Raw genomic sequence first — 23903 nt, forward strand, 5'->3', positions numbered from 1 at the left:
ATTACATATTGTTATGAAGGTGTCTGTTACTACATTATATATAAATACTTGCAGTGTGTATATTGTACATATTACATATTGTAATGAAGGTGTCTGTTACTACATTATATAAATACTTGCAGTGTGTATATTGTACATATTACATATTGTTATGAAGGTGTCTGTTACTACATTATACAAATACTTGCAGTGTGTATATTGTACATATTGTTATGAAGGTGTCTGTTAGTACATTATACATATATACTTGCAGTGTGTATATGAAACATATGACATATTGTTATGAAGGTGTCTGTTACTACTTTATATATACACTTTCAGTGTATATATTGTACATATTACATATTGTTACGAAGGTGTCTGTTACTACATTTTATACACATATATATATATATATATATATATATATATATATATATATATATATATATATATATACATGTATGTATATATATATATTTGCAGTGTGTATATTGTACATATTACATATTGTTATGAAGGTGTCTGTCACTACATTATATATATAGTTGCAGTATGTATATAAAACATATTACATATTGTTATGAAGGTGTCTGTTACTACATTATATATAAATACTTGCAGTGTGTATATTGTACATATTACATATTGGAATGAAGGTGTCTGTTACTACATTATATAAATACTTGCAGTGTGTATATTGTACATATTACATATTGTTATGAAGGTGTCTGTTACTACATTATACAAATACTTGCAGTGTGTATATTGTACATATTGTTATGAAGGTGTCTGTTAGTACATTATACATATATACTTGCAGTGTGTATATGAAATATATGACATATTGTTATGAAGGTGTCTGTTACTACTTTATATATACACTTTCAGTGTATATATTGTACATATTACATATTGTTATGAAGGTGTCTGTTACTACATTTTATACATATACATATATACATATATATATATATATATATATGTATATATATATACTTGCAGTGTGTATATAAATAGTTGGAGGGTTTTTAAGTTGTTTTAGAGGGATTTCAAGGCAACATAAGGGACTCCCGTTCGCCGCATCTTTTAAGAATTATTTTATCATCTTTAAAATCCTAAAAAAAAAAAAATTGTGAACAATAGGCAAAATAAAAATAAAAAACGATCTGATAGTAAAACTATACATAGTATCGTTACTGTCGATATTTGTATCGATCCGCCCACCTCCAATATTAGCGGTTTGCATATCCTCCTACGGTGTGTTATGTAGCATGTTTACTATTCCTTGTCCTCCAGTGATAACACTACTTGTATGTAATAAATAAAATTAATTATTATTAGTATGTCGTTTATTTGCCACCATGGAGGTTAGCTGCTACGGTCCAACAGCGCTCCTTGGAAGCCAGAAGACATTTCTGAAAAAAAAGGAGGCGGAGACGATGAAGTCATCTTTCCGAGCTCAGCATGAAAGTGGCAGAAAGTGAACGCACAAACACCCACATGTCACACCGCCTCCCCTCCCACTGACAACGTTTGCCAAGGACAGAGGAGTCCACTATCAGCATCGCTACCCTGCTAGCATACTGTCTCCATAGAGGGGGAAAAAAAAACATTATTAACGGTTGACTGGCGTCACCTTCTACTCGCAGCCAAGAGCCGATCATCTCCTCATTGTTTGATCTCATCCAGAATCACTTTGAACGCACACACAGCTGTGCCTCCCAGCTACAGGTCTGATTCTGGATGAGGAAAAAAAAAAGAAATCACAGCCGGGAGTGATGAAAGGGCGGGAGTGCGGGAGTCCCACCCCCAACCCGTCCTCTCCCGTCTCAAAAACATTCTTCCTCCCCGCGCTGCTTTGGGGAGGGAAGGGGGTTCCCTTTCAAGGCGAGCAGGGAGACATGCAAGAGGGGCCTGCAGGGGACGCCCAGCCTCCAGCTCCAGTTTCCCTCTTTCTTTGTCCAGATAATTGGACTGACCACAGCGTGCCTGTCTAAGGTCCTGCAGGCTTGATGAGATCACAGGGATTCAATTCTGTTGCAAGACCAAACCGAGCACCTGGGGCGAAGACTTAATCAGAACAATAACAGTAACGGCTATTTGGTAATAGTAGCAAGGACACTGTACTGTGAACCAGATGCTGCTGGTTGGCCACTGGAAATGAAGGAAATAGAAATTGCCACCATCACTGGTTAGAGTATTTGGCGAGCGCTGTTTTGTCCTACTACTTTCAGCGGTCCTTGAACTCACCGTAGTTTGTTTACAATTTTCTTCAACGCTGCCACAGACAGACGTGTTTTATGCCACTCCTTCTTTGTCTCATTTTGTCCACCAAACGTTTTATGCTGTGCGTGAATGCACAAAGGTGATCTTTGTTGATGTTATTGACTTGTGTGAAGTGCTAATCAGGCATATTTGGTCAGTGCATGACTGCAAGCTAATCGAGGCTAATATGCTATTTAGGCTAGCTCTATATACATATTGCATCATTATGCCTTGTTTGTAGGTATATTTGAGCTCATTTATTGTGGAATTAAATGATGGAATGGATTAAGCAAAGCAATCAAACAATGTACTAATATGTTTAGCTTCAAGAAACTCTTCTAACTTAAAGTGTTTACAAAGCACAAAGAGGAAGAACCATGATAAACATGTAGTGAGAGCCGCCGCTCCTTGCCTCGTTACAGGGCGGAAGTGGACCCCAGTCACAGCTGTGCTACAGGCCAAATCAGCTTTGCTCCATCGTGACGTAGTGGGCCACGTCCAACAAGGCAGAGGAGGCTTTGGCCTTGGAACCGTAACTCCTCTCTGGCAAAAGGCATCTGCAACCGAACGTCGAACTATGGTTGTAGAGGAAGTGCGTCGTCAGGAGGAAACAGCCAGACGTTCCAAAGCCGCAACACAAGCCAAACAGGGCCGCTGGACAAGGTGGGAGGGTGTTGAAAGGAAAAAACTCACGTGGAGCGAACTTTGGGGCATGGAATCCAACAGGCTGAGTTTCATTGTTCGAGCAACATATGATGCGCTACCATCTCCCATAAACCTGCAACAATGGTTTGGAAAGGACCCATCCTGTCCCCTGTGTACAACCCCAGCAACACTCAAGCACATAATGGTTGGCTGTAGAACCAGCCTCACTCAAGGCAGATATACGTGGAGACATAACCAGGTCCTCAGATGTCTAGCTGACAAACTTGAGTGCAGGAGGATATCCATCAACGCCCAACCCATCAACAACCAGGATGTGTGCCGACACCTACCAGCGTTTGTTCGGGAGGGGGAAAAGCTGAAGACAAGACCTTCAAATCCTGATCTAAGCCCATTGAATGCAGCCAGGGACTGGCAGATGCGAGTCGACTTAGATCAGAGGCTCATTTTCCCCCCGGCGATCGCAACGACCACCCTGCGTCCAGACCTCGTCCTATAGTCTGAAACCTGCCATATTGTCTATATCATGGAACTGACAGTTCCGTGGGAGGATGCCATCGAAGAAGCGTATGAACGCAAGAAGCTGCGGTACTCCAACCTTGCAGCTGAGGCACAGGACAGAGGCTGGAGGGTAAGGGTGCGCCCAGTGGAGGTGGGCTGTAGGGGCTTTGTAGCTAGCACAACAGCAAAGCTCCTTAGGGAGGTTGGAGTTAGGGGGCAGGCTCACAGACAGGCCATTAAAGAGCTGGCCAACACAGCAGAGAGGACGAGCCATTGGTTGTGGTTGAGGAGGAGTGACACCAGCTGGGCTGCTAAGGCTAACACCTAATGGGACACACACACCCAGGGATTTGATCACCCTGGGGTGGGCCCTTCCTCAGCAGAGGGTTTCTTGTGGTAAGCCGGGCCGAAACACCCCGTGACACTGGGGCACACAACTGAAGATGTGTCCCAATGGTGGAAAAGCCTCCCAGCAGTGTCACCTAGCCTCACTTAGGTATGCGGTCAGGTGCAAGCCTGCCATGCAGAGTCCCCAGGGATTGTACCAACTAGTCCTTTCAACAAATTATTCTGAATGTATTTCATCCATCCATTCTTTCATTCTCAAAATAATCTTACTTATCTCATCATATGAAATATGACTTACATCACCAATTATTATTTATTTATTTATTTATTTGTATTGTTCTTACTTATGGAGTATATTGTGAATAAATTGAGAACAGGAAGTGAACATAAGTTTTAGTAACTGTTATGTAAAAGAAAAGGGGTAGGATTAAATAAACTCTGCTTCTTCCTACTCCTTTTCGAACATGTTGGAAAGAGAAACTGGAAATTGTGATGTATCATGTTGTATGCTTGCATGATCCAAATAAACTCAAACTCAACTCAACTCATTTAATTTCCTTTACTTATGTCCTCTGTGTATTTAATTTATATTTGCATGTCTCATGACATTATCTGTATGTAATATTGGCTGCATTTCTGATAGTTGTTTGTGTGCCATGTTGTTCCAGACCACAGCAAACGTTACCCAGCTTGTAAAGATATTAATACATCCATTAAAAGAAGACAGCCTGCTGTTTCCTTTACATTGGACACACACATCTCTACCTTCGGCCATTCTGAGACAGTCATTTCCAGGAGTTATCTCACCATCTCAAAAAATACTCTTTTTGATAGTAGGCTATTATAGCTAATATCGACACTAAATTGCCACCATCGGAAGAATGTTAGAGGGGACCTGCACTTTTTTGGGGTAATTTTGCCTATCGTTCACAATCCTTATAAGAAACAATAATACAGAAGTTTTCGGTTTATTTTACATTCTAACTTGTAAAAATCGTCTTGTTCTAGGTTGCTAGTAAAGCAGCTAATGGGAGTAATCAATTCTACCTCTAAATCACTTTAAGAATGCAGCAGAAAACGCCAACAATGCTGTGGAGGGGGGCGTGGCCTGCGGGCCTGCCGCGGAGCGGGGTGTGTAGGGACTGGCCTCGAAGCACAGCTGGCAGGTGATTGGATTACCCAGCTGGGGCTGATCATCCAATCACCTGCCATGCTTATTAGCAGCAGCCGGCCGAGACACAGTTGTTGGGAGTTGGAGCGAGAGAGAGAGGCCGCAAGACAGAGAGCAGAAAAAGACTGAAAAGTCGCAGAACAGTGTGCTGTCCTGGCACGTGTGCGCACAATAAAAGACATTATTAAACCAGACTACTGGGCTCTCGTGAATGTCTATTGGGATCAGGAGAACCCATAGGAGGGCAACTTCTACAAATACTTTATATAATAACCACGCTGTTGTTGTTGTTGTAAGAGCGAACACTGAAGAACTGTTTTGCTAGTTTAATAACACATTAGCCGTGAGCTAGCTACGGCAAGAGGTAAGGTACGTCAACAATGGCTTTTGAGTTTGTAATGCACGACACAATGCGATAGGACACCTATCTGTACTGAGTGAAAAACATGAACAATCATATTGCAATATCTGTAAAGTATTATTTCATGTTTTGTTTGTAAACAGCTAGCAAGACAGTGTATGTACTGTAGTTGTGATAACACGGATGACGTGCTGCGTGCATCATGATCAATATTAAAGTGACTCACTCGATGGGCATTTGGACATTTTTTTTCAAATTGACTTTCGGGTAAGCACGCCATTTATGTCGAAATAGCTTGGCTCCAAGTTCCACATTTACACTGTCAAAGTCATGCCGACCTCACCCTACGTCTGCTCCAACGTTTCACCTTCTCTTCATGCTCACTTCTAGAAGCAGCAGTTCATCCTCCGTATATTCAGCTTCAAAAAGATAAGTTGTCAATCCTCATTTGTCCAAAAATAGTCGTCTCCGTTGTCCGTTACCAAGTCTGCCATGATTACAACACACTCGCACGTTTGTTTCCAGATGTAGGAACAAACACACACTTGTTCCAGTCGGAAGTGTGTTGCTATGAAAACGAAAATAGATATGGTGAGAAAATAAGTTCCTGCAATGCTTAAAATGACCAAAATAGGGTTAATAATGTACATATTATATTATATATTGTTATGAATGTTCCTGTTACTACATTATATATATATATTTAAAAGTCTTATATAAGTGTATTAATGAAGACAACACATGATGTGTCTATATTAGTTACATTAGCCTACTATCAAAATGACTTTAAAAGTCTTATATAAGTGTTATAATGAATACAACACATGATGTAAGTGTCTCTATTAGCTATATTAGCCTACTATCAAAGGCTGACACAAATCTTTATTGACAGAAAGGTTATATTTTAAAGGCTTCTCACAGGGTAAGATAACTCCTAGAAATGACTGGCTCAGAATGGCCAAAGGTATAGATTTGTGTGTCCAAGTTTTCTAATGTATTTATTACAATCTTTGCAAGCTGGGTAACATTTGCTGTGGTCTGGAACAACATGCCACACAAACAACTATCATAAATGCAGCCAATATTACATACAAATAATGTCATGAGACATGCAAATATAAATTAAATACACAGAGGACATAAGTAAAGTGAATTAAATGAGCTCAAATATACCTGCAAACGAGGCATAATGATGCAATATGTACATACAGCTAGCCTAAATAGCATGTTAGCATCAATTAGCTTGCTGTCATGCATTGACCAAATATGTTTGATTAGCCCTCCAACAAGTCAATAACATCAACAAAGCTCGCCTTTGTGCATTCACGCACAGCATCAAACGTTTGGTGGACAAAATGAGACAAAGAAGAAGTGGCAAAAAACATTATTTTTCTGAGGAAGTAGTACATGTAAACATAATATAAACAGTGGGATTTCTAACAATTAAGAAGGTTTGTGTCATGTTTGTTCACCTACAGAAACCATAGTAAAACAAAAAATATATATATTTTTTCATCTTTTTCCATTTTCACACATCTTTGGAAAAGCTCCAGGGAGCCACTAAGGTGGCGCGAAAGATGCCGCGGGTTGCTGACCCCCGACTCAGGCTAACTATGCTACTGTATTTCAATGTTGGTCATTATGGTGATACTTAGGGAGCCGAGTATTTTCTGAGGTGGTACAAATAGTTGGAGATCCACTGTTTTAAAGAAAATACACAAAAAACAAATAATTAATCGCAATAATAGTGCGTCAGAGTACCGTATTTTTCGGAGTATAGGTCGCTCCGGCCAAAAATGCATAATAAGAAGGAAAAAAACATATATAAGTCGCACTTTTTTGGGGAAATTTATTTGATAAAACCAAACACCAAGAATAGACATTTGAAAGGCAGCTTAAAATAAATAAAGAATAGTGAACAACAGGCTGAATAAGTGTACGTTATATGAGGCATAAATAACCAACTGAGAACGTGCCTGGTATGTTAACGTAACATATTAAGGTAAGAGTCATTCAAATAACTATAACATATAGAACATGCTATACGTTTACCAAACAATCTGTCACTCCTAATCGCTAAATCCCATGAAATCTTATACGTCTAGTCTCTTACGTGAATGAGCTGAATAATATTATTTGATATTTTACGGTAATGTGTTAATAATTTCACACATAAGTCGCTCCTGAGTATAAGTCGCACCCCCGGCCAAACTATGAAAAAAACTGCGACTTAGAGTCCGGAAAAATACGGTAAGTTGAATAAATTAGTTTTGTGTGAGTTTAGGGCAATGTTTTCCTCCGGAGCTTAAGCAGAATTACAATTATGTTGGACTTTGGAGTGATTTGTAATGTTTTTTTTCCCCGGGTTGCACAAACATCCTTGCTGTCAGGCTGGCGCCAAATCAAGCCTGACTCTAATGTCCCGGCAATTAAATCAGCTTGATGAGAAGCCAGCCTCGCGTGCACCTGATCCACCCAGAAATGGCCACAGCTGACCTTCTCCCTGATTGGTGCAGACAAAGATGTTTAAAGGTAACACGCATCGATTAGCATTCCTGTCTCACCCCCATTAAAGGCCTATATTGTGGTGGATTACAGTCCAGCTATGGGCTGCCATTGTTGCCTTTCAATGTGCCTTCTTTTCTTTGGCTACGCACCCCTCCCACCTTGCTGCGCTCCCCCTGACAACAACACGTTCGCTCTGAGAGCATTTCAACCTCGTAAAAAGCACAATGTTTTGTTTTGACGTCTCCGCGCAGACATGCAAATACACGTCCGGCTCTTTCCGGCGCCGTCTCCTCCCTTTGTTTGGTTGTTTTTCCTCTTTTCCCCGGAAGAGAGGCTTAAAGTGATAGCAGGACAACAAAGGCGGGTGGGTGATCATCCTAAGAGGTAAACAAGCTGTTTATACGGTCTGCTATTTATCTTTATGTTTGGAGCATGTTTTGATTGTTCTTTTGGCTTATGCTTCATAAAGAACTTGTTTGGTCTGCTCTAATAGACACCTTCATCAATCACTTACAAAGACACTTCATCTGCATGCGATAAGTGACAGTTGTGCAAGACTGTTAAAAACAAACGCAGATATCCGCATGAATGTGTTACAAAAACAACATCACCATGGCAACTAATGGAGAGTTTCTGAGAAAGTGATGCGCACGCACTAACCTCATGTGGACGTTTGGTGCTGAAGGGCCTAATAAGCACTCGGTTCCCAAGTGTCCTAATTGCTTTTAATTGGTTCGTTCAGCGCTTCGAGAGAGAATCATTTCTCCAACACTCTTTGTTGATGCTTTGTGTGCAGGTGCAAAACCCCCCAGAAATTGCAATACGTCAGACTAGACACCGATACATTTTTATAGGTCAGGGGTGTCAAACTCGTTTTCATTGAGGGCCAAATTGCAGTTATGGTTGCCCTCAGAGGGCCACATTTAACAATGAGTAATATATGAATATGCATGTATATATGTGTATACATTAGGTCAGAAAAACAAACAAAGGCTATTTCATCCCTACAAGCCTGTTTCGCAGGTTTCCCTGCTCTTCAGGGGATTTTATTAAAATTCCCTGAAGAGCAGGGAAACCTGCGAAACAGGCAATGATTTGCAAATCTTTTTCAACTTATATTCAATTGAATAGACTGCAAAGACAAGATACTTAACGTTCGAACTGGAAAACTTTGTTATTTTTTGCAAATATTAGCTCATCTGGAAATTTGATGCTTGCAACATGTTTCAAAAAAGCTGGCACGGGTGGCAAAAAAGACTGAGAAAGTTGAGGAATGCTCATCAAAACACTTATTTGAAACATCCCACAGGTGAACAGGCTAATTGGGAACGGGTGGGTGCCATGATTGGGTATAAAAAGCAGCTTCCATGAAATGCTCAGTCATTCACAAACAAGGATGGGGCGAGGGTCACCACTTTGTGAACAAATACGTGAGCAAATTGTTTAAGAACAACATTTCTCAACCAGCTATTGCAAGGAATTTAGGGATTTCACCATCTACGGTCCGTAATATCATCAAAAGGTTCAGAGGATCCGAAGAAATCACTGCACGTAAGCAGCAAGGCTGACAACCAACATTGAATGCCCGTGACCTTCGATCCCTCAGGCGGTACTGCATCAAAAACCGACATCAGTGTGTAAAGGATATCACCTCATGGGCTCAGGAACACTTCAGAAAACCACAGTCGGTAACTACAGTTGGTCGCTACATCTGTAAGTGCAAGTTAAAACTATACTATGCAAAGCCAAAGCCATTTATCAACAACACCCAGAAACGCCGCCGGCTTCACTGGGCCTGAGCTCATCTAAGATGGACTGATGCAAAGTGTAAAAATGTTATGTGGTCTGACGAGTCCAGATTTTAAATATGTCAGTTTTTTGCTTTTTAAATCAAATCCTACGACATCACCTCGCTCATTTCATTAAACGCCTCGGTGCAACTGCATCTCCTTGTATTTTCTACAGCGGGACTACATAAATCTGAACCGGTAAATCCCGATGAGTTTCTCTGAACCCGGCAGGCTGTAAAAGGAATTAAAAGTAAGGCGAAGCAATCACGCAAGAGGACCTCCCTCCGCTAGCGCATGAGAAAATCTACTTTTCTTGTTTAATGGAGGTGATTTCCCTGATTGTGTGTGCTAATGTGGCAAAAGCAATTACTCCTCGTCAGTGAATATTCTTTTTCCTTCCATCAAGCGTTGGAATGAAGCCGGCTTTCATTTCAGTTCCGCTCAGGGTACGTTCACGTCAGAGAAACCTGGTAAAAAAAATGGGAACCCGCTCAAAGTTCGATATAACGTGGTCGTTGGGGTTCGTAAAATACCGATCACCTCATTCCCGAGATTACGCCAAATGGAAATCCTTATTTTTTTCGTCGTAGCTGGACTGCCTAAACCTGCTTGGTTTTTTTCTTTGAGTTTTTTTTGGGGGAAGATTTACTGCGTTAAGTGTTACAATCCGGTCTCCCAGGATGCAAAGGACGGCAGGAATCCGCTTGCAGGTAAGAGTGCTTGTTAATTCCAGTCCGTGGCACAAAAACATACAGGGCATTACTCTAGCGCAGGCCTGGGCAATTATTTTGACTCGGGGGCCAAATTTAGAGAAAACAATGTGTCTGGGGGCCGGTATATCTATTTTTAGGAAAACTAATACAAAACCTCACAATAAAGTCTGATTGAATGCTAAAAATGTTATGACAGACCGCCTTAAAAACGGAATGGAATTTAAAATGTTTCTATGAACGATAAAACCCTGAATATTGACAACATATGAACGTCACACCCCCTCTCCATCGACATATTTTACAATCAAGCCAAATGCAACAAAAATGCAACAAACACAGCGAAATATGAACGTGAAGGGTAAAAAACCAAAAAACATCTACAATCTAAAATATCACTAAGCATTAGAACTTTCTTGTAAAAATATCCTTCCGTGTCTGTCCCTGACACCCACATTTCAGGCTGACCGCTCTGGAAACACTCTGTGGAAACGCTCCCCACCCACACTGCTTGGTGCCTCGTCTGATCTGCCGTGACGTAGATTACCATAGTAACTAGTAGGGTTGTACGGTATACAGGTATTAGTATAGTACCGCGATACTAACGAATCATATTCGGTACCATACGGCCTCTGAAAAGTACCGGTCTGCCACACCCTAAGATTTTTTGTTAAAATAAAGCCAATAATGCAATTTTTTCTGGTCCCCTTTATTTACAAAAGTATCGAAAAGTATCAAAATAATATTGGTATAAGGACAACACTAGTCACTAAAATATCATGCAAAGGTGCAGATTCCAACCATTGAAATATGTTGTATAGTTCAAGACTTATGGTAATTAAAAAACATCACTGCACATAAAAATGTCAGCTACACTTTCCATCTTAAAGATCTAAATCAAATATTTGGTAATGTCCGGCGGGCCAGATTGAAAAGCTTTTTGGGCAGCATGTGGACCCCGGGCCTTAATTTGCCCAGGTCTGCTCTAGCGTGAAGCTAACTGGAACTCAAAGGGTCACCGACGGCAAACAACAAGAAAGTTTAAGTGTCGCAATAACACTGTAAACTGTGAGAATGAGATAATTTTAAAGGTTCTCTTTTAATCCATAGTCACGTTTAAAGCAGCTAGTATTTTCCCATGTAGTGTGTCTTCTCGTGACCTCCTTGCTTTTATCTTATGTCCGCTAGTAAATTATTTGTTTTGTCTTAACCCTGTAAGACCCCTTGTTGTAAAATGATAACGTTACCTTTAACCATCCTAAAAAACAATCTGTTATATATATATCTATATACACTACCGTTCAAAAGTTTGGGGTCACATTGAAATGTCCTTATTTTTGAAGGAAAAGCAATGTACTTTTCAATGAAGATAACTTTAAACTAGTCTTAACTTTAAAGAAATACACTTTATACATTGCTAATGAGGTAAATGACTATTCTAGCTGCAAATGTCTGGTTTTTGGTGCAATATCTACATAGGTGTATAGAGGCCCATTTCCAGCAACTATCACTCCAGTGTTCTAATGGTACAATGTGTTTGCTCATTGGCTCAGAAGGCTAATTGATGATTAGAAAACCCTTGTGCAATCATGTTCACACATCTGAAAACAGTTTAGCTCGTTACAGAAGCTACAAAACTGACCTTCCTTTGAGCAGATTGAGTTTCTGGAGCATCACATTTGTGGGGTCAATTAAACGCTCAAAATGGCCAGAAAAAGAGAACTTTCATCTGAAACTCGACAGTCTATTCTTGTTCTTAGAAATGAAGGCTATTCCACAAAATTGTTTGGGTGACCCCAAACTTTTGAACGGTAGTGTATATATTATATATATATATATATTTTTTACCACATTTACATAGTCATTGGGTCCTATAGTTCAGTCTCACAAGGCTATTGGATTGTACATTTGTTTATAAGTCACGCCTTCTGGCCATGAACTCACACAACCTCTCGCGGTTTCCTTCGAACAACATCTATTAGTTTCATTGGACTGGATTCATCAGATTCAAGTAAGTAAAATGTCTTTTATATATTTTTTGGTTGTTATTACAATGTCTAGAGCAGTGGTTCTTAACCTGGTTAAATCGAACTCTAGGGGTTCGGTGAGTCGGCTACAGGGGTTCGGCGGAGGTCAAAACACACCCGACTCATCGTGTAAATACAAACTTCTGCCTATCGACGTATTACGGATACGGCAACAGCAGAAGTCAGACTGATTTGCAAGTGTGTAATTTGTTGTGAGTTTATGCACTGTGTTGGTTTTGTTCTTTGAACAAGGTGATGTTCATGCACGGTTCATTTTATGCACCAGTAAAAAAAACATGGTAACACTTTAGTATGGGGAACATATTCACCATTAATTAGTTGCTTATTAACATGCAAATTAGTAACATATTGGCTCTTAACTAGTCATTATTAAGTACTTATTAATGCCTTATTCGGCATGGCTTTATTATAACCCTAACCCTCTAACCCTGACCAAATAACTCTAAATTAAGTCTTTATTACTTAGAATATGTTCCCCTAGTGTCCAAATAACTCTAAATTAAGTCTTTGTTACTTAGAATATGTTCCCCATACTAAAGTGTTACCAAAAACATATAACTTTGTCTTGAATTTGAAAAAAAACAAACATTTTATTTTTCACTAAAGAAGGGTTCGGTGAATGCGCATATGAAACTGGTGGGGTTCGGTCCCTCCAACAAGGTTAAGAACCACTGGTCTAGAGCATGTACATATGTAGTTATTGTGGAACAGATACATCAAATTTCATTTAGAGATTGTTATATAATTGTTGCAATTATACAACACTGGGTGAATGTGGTAGTCAAAATAGCTGGCTTGTTACAGTGGGCTCAAACAGGTGGTATTCCCTCCACTACATCACTGCCTGAAGTATTTTCTCTATACATGGATAGTATACATTCTACCCTTGTGTTGTGTTCTGGTGACTGATTTAAAAGTTTTATCTCTAAAAAATGTAGTTAATTGATCAGCCTGACCTAAAATTCCATGACTTTGTCCACGAAGAAGATATCAACAGAGGCTCCCGTTTGACGAGGCCAGTTCCTTATCTGTTTTAAAGAAGCAGCTGTGCTCCTTTCTGGGCGAGAGGGGCTGTTTTCACTCTACATAAGCTGACTCTTTTTGTTTGGATTTAGACCTGGCTTGCTGATGTTATTGTTGCATTGTAAGGGCTTTTCAAACAGAGTACAGTACCGTTTTTTTTTTTTTTACCGTACAACCCCAGTACATAGAAAACCCTGTCACGTAAACAAATCATCAAATAACACAGATTTCAGCGTCATGAACACTGTCTTGTACAATGATCTATTGTGAATGGCTTGTTTTAGCATGACGCTATACAAGCTACAGTGTGTCTGTTCTTGCCTCAGTGTTTCATCCAACGTGAAATGAGGCATTAACACAGCATCATGTGTGCTTGACTCGCTCTTCTGCGGACGCGTGCGTTCAAAGACTACAAAGAGAACTCTCGCAGGAGCTCGGGGCATAAAAGTGGCGTCACATTGCATATTGAGGCAAGAAAGGAAGACGGAATTCAACTACACGCCATCATGTAATGTTCTCAAGATCTGCCGCTGCGCTCCACTTAAAGGGGAACGACACTATTTTTGGGGGGACTTTTGACCATCATTCACAATCCTTATGCAAGACAAGAGCACACATGTGTTTCTTTTTTTAATGCATTCTAACTAGTAAATAAATGTCTGCCAATAAGAGTCACTCCATTCAGTCTAAAAAGCGCTTAAAAAAACATCCAAACACTTCCATTAAGGTTTTATGTACATGATGTAAGTATATATGAAATGTAGTAACAGACACCTTCATAACAATATGTAATATGTGCAATATACACACGGCAAGTATATATACTGTATAATGTAGTAACAGACACGTTCATAACAATATGTAATATGTCCAACATACACACTGCAAGTATATATATAATGTAGTAACATACACCTTCATAACATTATGTAATATGTACAATATACACACTGCAAGTATATACACTACCGTTCAAAAGTTTGGGGTCACCCAAACAATTTTGTGGAATAGCCTTCATTTCTAAGAACAAGAATAGACTGTCGAGTTTCAGATGAAAGTTCTCTTTTTCTGGCCATTTTGAGCGTTTAATGGACCCCACAAATGTGATGCTCCAGAAACTAAATCTGCTCAAAGGAAGGTCAGTTTTGTAGCTTCTGTAACGAGCTAAACTGTTTTCAGATGTGTGAACATGATTGCACAAGGGTTTTCTGATCATCAATTAGCCTTCTGAGCCAATGAGCAAACACATTGTACCATTAGAACACTGGAGTGATAGTTGCTGGAAATGGGCCTCTATACACCTATGTAGATATTGCACCAAAAACCAGACATTTGCAGCTAGAATAGTCATTTACCACATTAGCAATGTATGGAGTGTATTTCTTTAAAGTTAAGACTAGTTTAAAATTATCTTCATTGAAAAGTACAGTGCTTTTCCTTAAAAAATAAGGACATTTCAATGTGACCCCAAACTTTTGAACGGTAGTGTATATAATGTAGTAACAGATACCTTCATAACAATATGTAATATGTACAATATACACACTGCAAGTATATATATATAATGTAGTAACAGACACCTTCATAACAATATGTAATATGTACAATATACACACTGCAAGTATATATACTGTATAATGTAGTAACAGACACTTTCATAACAACATATAATATGTACAACATACACACTGCAAGTATATATATAATGTAGTAACAGACAACTTCATAATAAATATGTAATATGTACAATATACACACTGCAAGTATATATATAGTGTAGTAACAGACACCTTCATAACAATATGTAATATGTACAATATACACACTGCAAGTATATATATATATATATAATGTAGTAACAGACACCTTCATAACAATATGTAATATGCACAATATACACACTGCAAGTATATATATCATGTAGTAACAGACACCTTCATAATAATATGTAATATGTACAATATACACACTGCAAGTATATATATAATGTAGTAACAGACACCTTCATAACAATATGTAATATGTACAATATACACACTGCAAGTATATATACTGTATAATGTAGTAACAGACACTTCCATAACAATATATAATATGTACAACATACACACTGCAAGTATATATATAATGTAGTAACATACACCTTCATAACATTATGTAATATGTACAATATACACACTGCAAGTATATATATAATGTAGTAACAGATACCTTCATAACAATATGTAATATGTACAATATACACACTGCAGGTATATATATAATGTAGTAACAGACACCTTCATAACAATATGTAATTTGTACAATATACACACTGCAAGTATATATATAATGTAGTAACAGACACCTTCATAACAATATGTAATATGTACAATATACACACTGCAAGTATATATACTGTATGATGTTGTAACAGACACTTTCATAACAATATATAATATGTACAACATACACACTGCAAGTATATATACAATGTAGTAACAGACACCTTCATAACAATATATAATATGTACAACATACACACTGCAAGTATACATGTATATATAATGTAGTAACAGACACCTTCATAACATTATGTAATATGTACAACATACACACTGCAAGTATATATACTGTATAATGTAGTAACAGACACTTTCATAACAATATATAAAATGTACAACATACACACTGCAAGTATATATATAATGTAGTAACAGACACCTTCATAACATTATGTAATATGTATAACATACACACTGCAAGTATATATATATATAATGTAGTAACAGATACCTTCATAACAATATGTAATAGGTTTTATATACACGCTGCAAGTAAAGTTCAAGTTCAAGTACCAGGGAAGGGGGGGATGGGGGTGGTTTTTTGTTTTTTGTTTTTTTTGTCATAAAAAAATACAATCATGTGTGCTTAAGGACTGTATCCCTGCAGACTGTATTGATCTATATCAATATATAATGTAGGAACCAGAAATATTAATAACGGAAAGAAACAACCCTTTTGTGCGAATGAGTGTGAATGAGTGTAAATGGGGGAGGGAGGTTTTTTGGGTTGGTGCACTAATTGTTAGTGTATGTTGTGTTTTTTATGTTGATTTAATAAATTTAAAAAAATAAAAATAAAAATAAATATATATACAGTATATATTTTAATTTCTTGTGCGGCCCGGTGGTTGGGGACCACTCCAACAGACGTCATGGCTCCATTGTAAGCGGACTTTTATTGATGTCTCTCATAAGGATTGTGAATTAGAGGCAAAATTACAAAAAGTTCCTCTTCGTCGAGCTCTCTTAATTCCCAGTGAGAGATGACATCCCGTCATGCCTGAGCGGGGAATGGTTTATCAGGCTCATCCAAATACACGCTTTGACTGCTATACAAATACACGCCTGCCAACGCGCGCTACACCACTTTCCCAAAGAGCACAAAAGGGTGAATGAATCACCCGGCAGGTTTCAGCCTGTTTTTGCCACAAAAATCTGCACATTCCAAGTCTAAGCTGGAAAACCATTATCACAAACATCCCACCCAACCTCCATAGAGCGTGATAGGAGACTTCCATCCATCCATTTTCTACCTCTTATCCCTTTCGGGGGTGGCGGGGGGAAGGGGGGGCTATCTCAGCTACAATCGGGCGGAAGGCGGGGTACACCCTGGACAAGTCGCCACCTCATCGCGGGGCCAACACAGATAGACAGACAACATTCACACTCACATTCACACACTAGGGCCAATTTAGTAGGGGTGTGGGAAAAAATCGATTTGAATTCGAATCGCGATTCTCACGTTGTGCGATTCAGAATCGATTCTCATTTTGAAAAAAATCGATATTTATTTTAAAAAAAAAAAAAAATTAATTTTTTTTTAATTTTTCCTTTTTAAAAAAAATAATTAATCAATCCAACAAAACAATACACAGCAATACCATAACAATGCAATCCAATTCCAAAACCAAATCCGACCCAGCAACACTCAGAACTGCAATAAACAGAGCAATTGAGAGGAGACACAAACACGACACAGAACAAACCAAAAGTAGTGAAACAAAAATGAATATTATCAACAACCGTATCAATATTAGTTACAATTTCAACATAGCAGTGATTAAAAATCCCTCATTGACATTATCATTAGACATTTATAAAAAATAAAAAAAAAAGAACAATAGTGTCACAGTGGCTTACACTTGCATCGCATCTCATAAGCTTATAATATTTTCACAAAGATAAAATAAGTCATATTTTTGGTTCATTTAATAGTTAAAACAAATGTACATTATTGCAATCAGTTGATAAAACATTGTCCTTTACAATTATAAAAGCTTTTTTAAAAAATCTACTACTCTGCTGCATGTCAGCAGACTGGGGTAGATCCTGCTGATATCCTATGTATTGAATGAACAGAGAATCCTTTTGAATCGGGAAAATATCGTTTTTGAATCGAGAATCGCGTTGAATCGGAGAAAAAAAAATCGATTTTGAATCGAATCGTGACCCCAAGAATCAATATTGAATCAAATCGTGGGACACCCAAAGATTCGCAGCCCTACAATTTAGTGTTGCCAATCAACCTGATAGGAGACTTGACTGGATGAAATGTGGATGTGTCAGGAAAAAGACCCAAAGACGAGTCCTCCAACAACCTTGAACACTGAGGACCACACTTGAACACATTAGCGCTGACAGAGCTCAAGGAAGGATTGACAGACTCGCACGAGTAATTGTCCACCCCGGAGATTAAAAGCTTTGCCCTTCGCCAACTTCAAACTAATACCGGCTCCTGGATTAGCCGAGAATCCCCTCCACACACACACACGAGAGCCGAGAGCCGAGAGCCGAGAGCCGAAGTCCAAAGAGGGAGAAAGTGAGTCTCACCCGCTCTCCGCTATTCCTCCTGAGAGTCCCCACCGGCAGCTTGAGCATCAGCCGGCGGGTCCTGCCCGGCGTCACCGCTCCCTGGACCAGCATGGAGTCCGTGGGCGTGTGAGCATGTGTCCCGCTGAGTGACGTGGGTGTCCTCGCCGTCCCGTCCAGCCTGCTCGCCGGCTTCACGCGAGCTGGCGCGCGCACAGAAGAGAGGTGGGGAAAAACGCGCTTTAAGTTCCTCTCTTTGTTGTTATCACGCTGTCCATTCTGCCCGCTTCGCTTTCACACCGGGGTGTGTGAGAGTGGGAGTGGGAGTGGGAGGGAGAAGGAGACGCTTTTGTCTCGGCTTGCTCCGACAGCACACACCCCCTACAAGCGCCCTCCCCTTTCCCCGTCTTCACTTCCTCAACCAGGTCACGGGATGATTGTGACGTCGTGGACGTCGTTAAGAGCTCCACGCATCATTTTGCACGCTCTATTAGAGGTGGGACTCTTTGAGCACCGAACAATTGCTTCCGATTCTAATTCCCGGGTTGACAATTTGATTCGGAATCTCTTCTCGATTCAAGGGGATTTTCGTCTCAGATTCCTGGGTTGACAATTTGATTCAGAATTAATTCTCGATTCAAGGGGATTCTCGATTCCGATTCCCGGGTTGACAATTTGATTCAGAATTGATTCTCGATTCAACAGGATTCTCGATTCCGATTCCCGGGTTGACAATTTGATTCAGAATCGATTCTCGTTTCGACAGGATTTTCGACTCAGATTCCTGGGTTGACAATCTGATTCAGAATCGATTCTCAATTCTCGATTACGATTCCCGGGATGACAATTTGATTCAGAATTGATTCTCGATTCAACAGTATTCTCGATTCCGATTCCCGGGTTGACAATTTGATTCAGAATCGATTCTCGTTTCGACAGGATTTTCGACTCAGATTCCTGGGTTGACAATCTGATTCAGAATCGATTCTCAATTCTCGATTACGATTCCCGGGATGACAATTTGATTCAGAATCGATTCTCGATTCAACGGGATTTTTGACTCAGATTCCTGGGTTGACAATCTGATTCAGAATCGATTCTCGATTCAACGGGATTCTCGATTACGATTCCTGGGTTGACAATTTCATTCAGAATCGATTCTCGATTCAACGGCATTCTCGATTCCGATTCCTGGGTTGATCATTTGATTCAGAATCGATTCTCGATTCGACGGGATTCTCGATTCCGATTCCTGGGTTGACCATTTGATTCAGAATCGATTCTCGATTCGACGGGATTTTCGATTCCGATTCCTGGGTTGACAATTTGATTCAGAATCGATTCTTGATTCGACAGGAGTCTCGATTCCGAGGTTGACAATTTCATTCAGAATCGATTCTCGATTCAACGGGATTCTCGATTCCGATTCCTGGGTTGACAATTTCATTCAGAATCGATTCTCGATTCAACGGGATTCTGGATTCCGATTCTTGGGTTGACAATTTCATTCAGAACAGATTCTCGATTCGACGGGATTCTCGATTCCGATTCCCGGGTTGACAATTTGATTCGGAATCGATTCTCGATTCAATGGGATTTTCATCTCAGATTCCTGGGTTGACAATCTGATTCAGAATCAATTCTCGATTCAACGAAATTATTGATTCCGATTCTGGGTTGACAATTTGATTCAGAATTGATTCTCAATTCAAAGGTATTCTCTATTCCGATTGCGGGGTTGACAATTTGATCCAGAATCGATTCTCGATTCAAAGGGATTTTTATCTCAGATTCCTGGGTTGACAATTTGATTCGGAATCGATTCTCGATTCAAAGGGATTTTCATCTCAGATTCCTGGGTTGACAATCTGATTCAGAATCAATTCTCGATTCAACAAAATTATTGATTCCGATTCTGGGTTGACAATTTGATTCAGAATTGATTCTCAATTCAAAGGTATTCTCTATTCCGATTCCGGGGTTGACAATTTGATCCAGAATCGATTCTCGATTCAACGAGATTCTCGATTCCGATTCCTGGGTTGACAATTTGATTCAGAATAGATTCTCGATTCGACGGGATTCTGGATTCCGATTCCTGGGTTGACAATTTGATTCAGAATCGATTAAATAAAATAAACATTGATTCTCGATTTGACGGGATTCTCTATTCCGATTCCTGGGTTGGCAATTTGATTCAGAATCGATTTTCGATTCAACGGGATTATCTTTCAGATTCCTGGGTAGACAATTTGATTCAGAATCGATTCTCGATTCAAACTAATTTCCGCAATATATTATTTTGTGTAACATTTTTCAAAACAGGCTACAGGTTAGATCAACTTGTTCTCTGTGCATGGAGATGGCTTGAAAATGTTTTTTTTTAATAATTGGTTCTTATAAAAAAAAATGTTTTTTTAGATTTTCGGAAATTATGAATACATTTCAAATCAGGATGAATAAAAATTGCGATTCGGATGTAGATATAATTTTTAGGTACCCCTACTGTTTATTCGAGGGGTTTCCAAACTTGTTGACTTGGGGGACCAAAGTGGGTTAAAAGAATTTGGTTGGGGGCCAGGCTATCTATCCATATATATATATATACACTACCGTTCAAAAGTTTGGGGTCACCCAAACAATTTTGTGGAATAGCCTTCATTTCTAAGAACAAGAATAGACTGTCGAGTTTCAGATGAAAGTTCTCTTTTTCTGGCCATTTTGAGCGTTTAATTGACCCCACAAATGTGATGCTCCAGAAACTCAATCTGCTCAAAGGAAGGTCCGTTTTGTAGCTTCTGTAACGAGCTAAACTGTTTTCAGATGTGTGAACACGATTGCACAAGGGTTTTCTAATCATCAATTAGCCTTCTGAGCCAATGAGCAAAACACATTGTATAGAGTGTATTTCTTTAAAGTTAAGACTAGTTTAAAGTTATCTTCATTGAAAACTACAGTGCTTTTCCTTCAAAAATAAGGACATTTCAATGTGACCCCAAACTTTTGAACGGTAGTGTATATATATATATATATATATATATATATATATATATATATATATATATATATATATATATATATATATATATATATATATATATATATATATATATATATGTATGTGTGGGAAAAAAATCACAAGACTATTTCATCTCTACAGGCCTGTTTCATGAGGGGTTTTCCTCAATCCTCAGGAGATTTTTAATTTTTTTTTAAAATTTTTAAATTAAAAAAAAAAAATCTCCTGAGGATTGAGGAAAACCCCTCATGAAACAGGCCTGTAGAGATTAAATAGTCTTGTGATTTTTTTCCCACACATACATATTACGCTCTACCACGGTATCGAGCACTATTTTTTGGATAATCTAATTAAGACATATATATATATATATATATATAAATATATACGTACATACTGTATATAGATATAGATATAGATATATACATAGAGATGGATAGATCAATATATACAAATACATATATATATACATGTATATACACCCCACCAGCGTCCGCAATCTGGCCTGGTGGGGCGGATCTGGCCCGCAGGCCGTAGTTTGGGGACCCCTAGCCTATACAGCCACACACCAACCGCAGCCCTTGCCAGGGGATCACGTGGGGGTGGGGAGGACCTCAAAAGGAATATCGGATGTTTTGCCATCTGGTCGGAAGATTATCTCTGAAATCCCACATCCAGCTTTCTCTCCCTGCACTGTCTCCATTTGGGGAGAAGGAGGAACAAGAGTCGGATCACACACAAACACGCTCCAGTGAAGTCAAGCCTACATTATTCTAATGCAAGATACACAAAACAGTGCAGGAAATTAGCCAGATTTCCACAAGCTTTTCCGTCCTTCAGCTGAGTCAGTCCCCTGACCGTGGTCTTGACTTGTCCAGTAAAGCTATTGAGTTACTGCTGCACCCACTGACTTGCTGTCATATTCTCATCATCTGAGCCTCTGCACGTCCACACTGAGCTGTCAGATGATTAACTTGAGTGGCTCCACGCATAAATATATGCATTGTATCGATGTCAAGAAGGATGTTGCTTGTCCGACATGTTGTTGAACTATATGCACGTTCCAATTGAACTAATAACAAGTCAGTCTCTCTCAGCTCGTTTGTGGCCTGAAAAATAATTCATGTAAAGCAGGGGTGCCCACACTTTTCCTGCAGGCGAGCTACTTTTTAAATGACCAAGTCGAGGGGATCTACCTCATTCATATATATCATTTATATTTAGACGAGGTTTCTGTGGTTTATCTGTTATACAGTGCTCAATACCGGTGTATAGCGGAATATACGTTAGGTCAGGAAAAAACACAGAGGCTGTTTCATCCCTACAAGCCAGTTTCGCAGGTTTCCCTGCTCTTCAGGGGATTGTATAAAATCAAGCGAAACAGTATTGTAGGGATGAAATAGCCTCTGTGTTTTTTCCTGACCTAACGTAATTTGTATTTATATATTTATGAAAATTGGTGCAGACCGCCTTATTTAAATGAGGATTTTGCGTCACCATGGAGACACTCATTTACTGCACATTCATGGTATCGTGCCTCGACTTGTTGCGCTTTGCTATGTTTTCAAACATGCAGGAGACATCTACCACTTTTTATGCGCATTTAAGAAACAGCATTGCAGCGTCTACATTGAAACCACTTTTTTTTATTTACCACTGAAGGTGCACCTTATTGGAGAGACGATGTCACGGAGCCGACTCGAACCCGCTTCCCTCCTGCAACTGAGTGTCACAGTTCCTCCTGTTGCTGCTCGCCCAGACACGCCCCCGCTCACGCTGAGCGCAGCACGCCCACGCAGCAACAAGCCTGCAGACCATCGGCAATCTGCACACCTGGGACTGATAAGGGCGAACTGGATAAAGGACCAGTGGACCCAAGGATCTATGCGGGAACTTAGTTTACCTCTTTGTATACCGTAAGCCTTATGCTCTCTCTCTCTCTGCGTTTTTCCCTCCGTGTTCTGACGTCCTTGTTGTTCTCCCGCAGTGCCTTCCCGAGTCTCCCCCTTTGTTATCTCCCGTTGTTTCCCCCGTGGTTTTGGACTGCCTTCCTCGATCTTCAACCCTCGCCTGGACACGGACTCTGACGCCTCTCTCTCGCCCTGGATCTTCTGCCTGCCACATGGACTGCCTTTCCTGCCTTGTTCCTTCTCCTCGTTTCAACATTTAGTAAGACTCAACAGCTAATTATTCATACACATAGTCTTCCACCATACACCCCTTCTGGATATTAGTTCACACTCCATTTTTTTAACATGTAAAGCGACTTTGGGTACTTAGAAAAGCGCTATATAAATCCCAGGTATTATTATTATTATTTCCGTAGTTAGGGACGAGTCCCTTTGGGACAGAGGACCCTATTGTATTTATTATTATTATTGTTTTATTATTATATATATTGTAATATATATAATAAAATACATAGAGCTAGACCTCCCCCTGGTGTCATTGCCGTCATCTCCCCTCTGTAAACCATAACAGACGATGCACTTAGTCCACTTAAGACGCAAAAAATGTACACTTAAAGAAGTTTTTTTCATATAAAACAAATGTCATTAAAAATTAAATCAATTGAATTATTTTAATCAGCCCCTTAGACCTCTATAGTAGCTGTAAAGTTATAAAACGATGTTGCTGAATCGATGTTATGTCTGATATTTA

The 23903-nt window shown here is 39.4% G+C and overlaps 1 protein-coding gene and 1 long non-coding RNA gene across 4 annotated transcripts in view; one reads left to right on the forward strand and one right to left on the reverse strand.

Annotated features, from left to right (window-relative positions):
- Positions 1 to 23903, reverse strand: part of frmd4a (FERM domain containing 4A) — a 241121-nt gene that overhangs the window by 171683 nt on the left and 45535 nt on the right. The window contains exon 1 of one of the 2 annotated variants that reach the window (XM_062035310.1): positions 18245 to 18526. The exons of the other annotated variant lie outside the window; for it this stretch is intronic. Within the exon in view, the coding sequence (XP_061891294.1) occupies positions 18245 to 18337 (93 nt within the window). The 5' untranslated portion in view covers positions 18338 to 18526. Of the gene's footprint in view, positions 1 to 18244; positions 18527 to 23903 lie in introns of those variants that run through there. 2 annotated transcript variants of the gene reach the window in all.
- LOC133641524 (uncharacterized) lies at positions 7978 to 23677 on the forward strand. Of its 2 annotated transcripts, none has more exons than XR_009824295.1 (3): positions 7978 to 8183; positions 22905 to 23158; positions 23230 to 23677. It is a non-coding gene; the product is annotated as an uncharacterized LOC133641524 (long non-coding RNA). The 2 variants fall into 2 exon arrangements; XR_009824294.1 differs by lacking the exon at positions 7978 to 8183 and adding an exon at positions 18274 to 18448.

The sequence above is a fragment of the Entelurus aequoreus genome, linkage group LG24, assembly GCF_033978785.1.
Source record: "Entelurus aequoreus isolate RoL-2023_Sb linkage group LG24, RoL_Eaeq_v1.1, whole genome shotgun sequence".
In the NCBI taxonomy this organism is placed as follows: Eukaryota; Metazoa; Chordata; class Actinopteri; order Syngnathiformes; family Syngnathidae; genus Entelurus; species Entelurus aequoreus.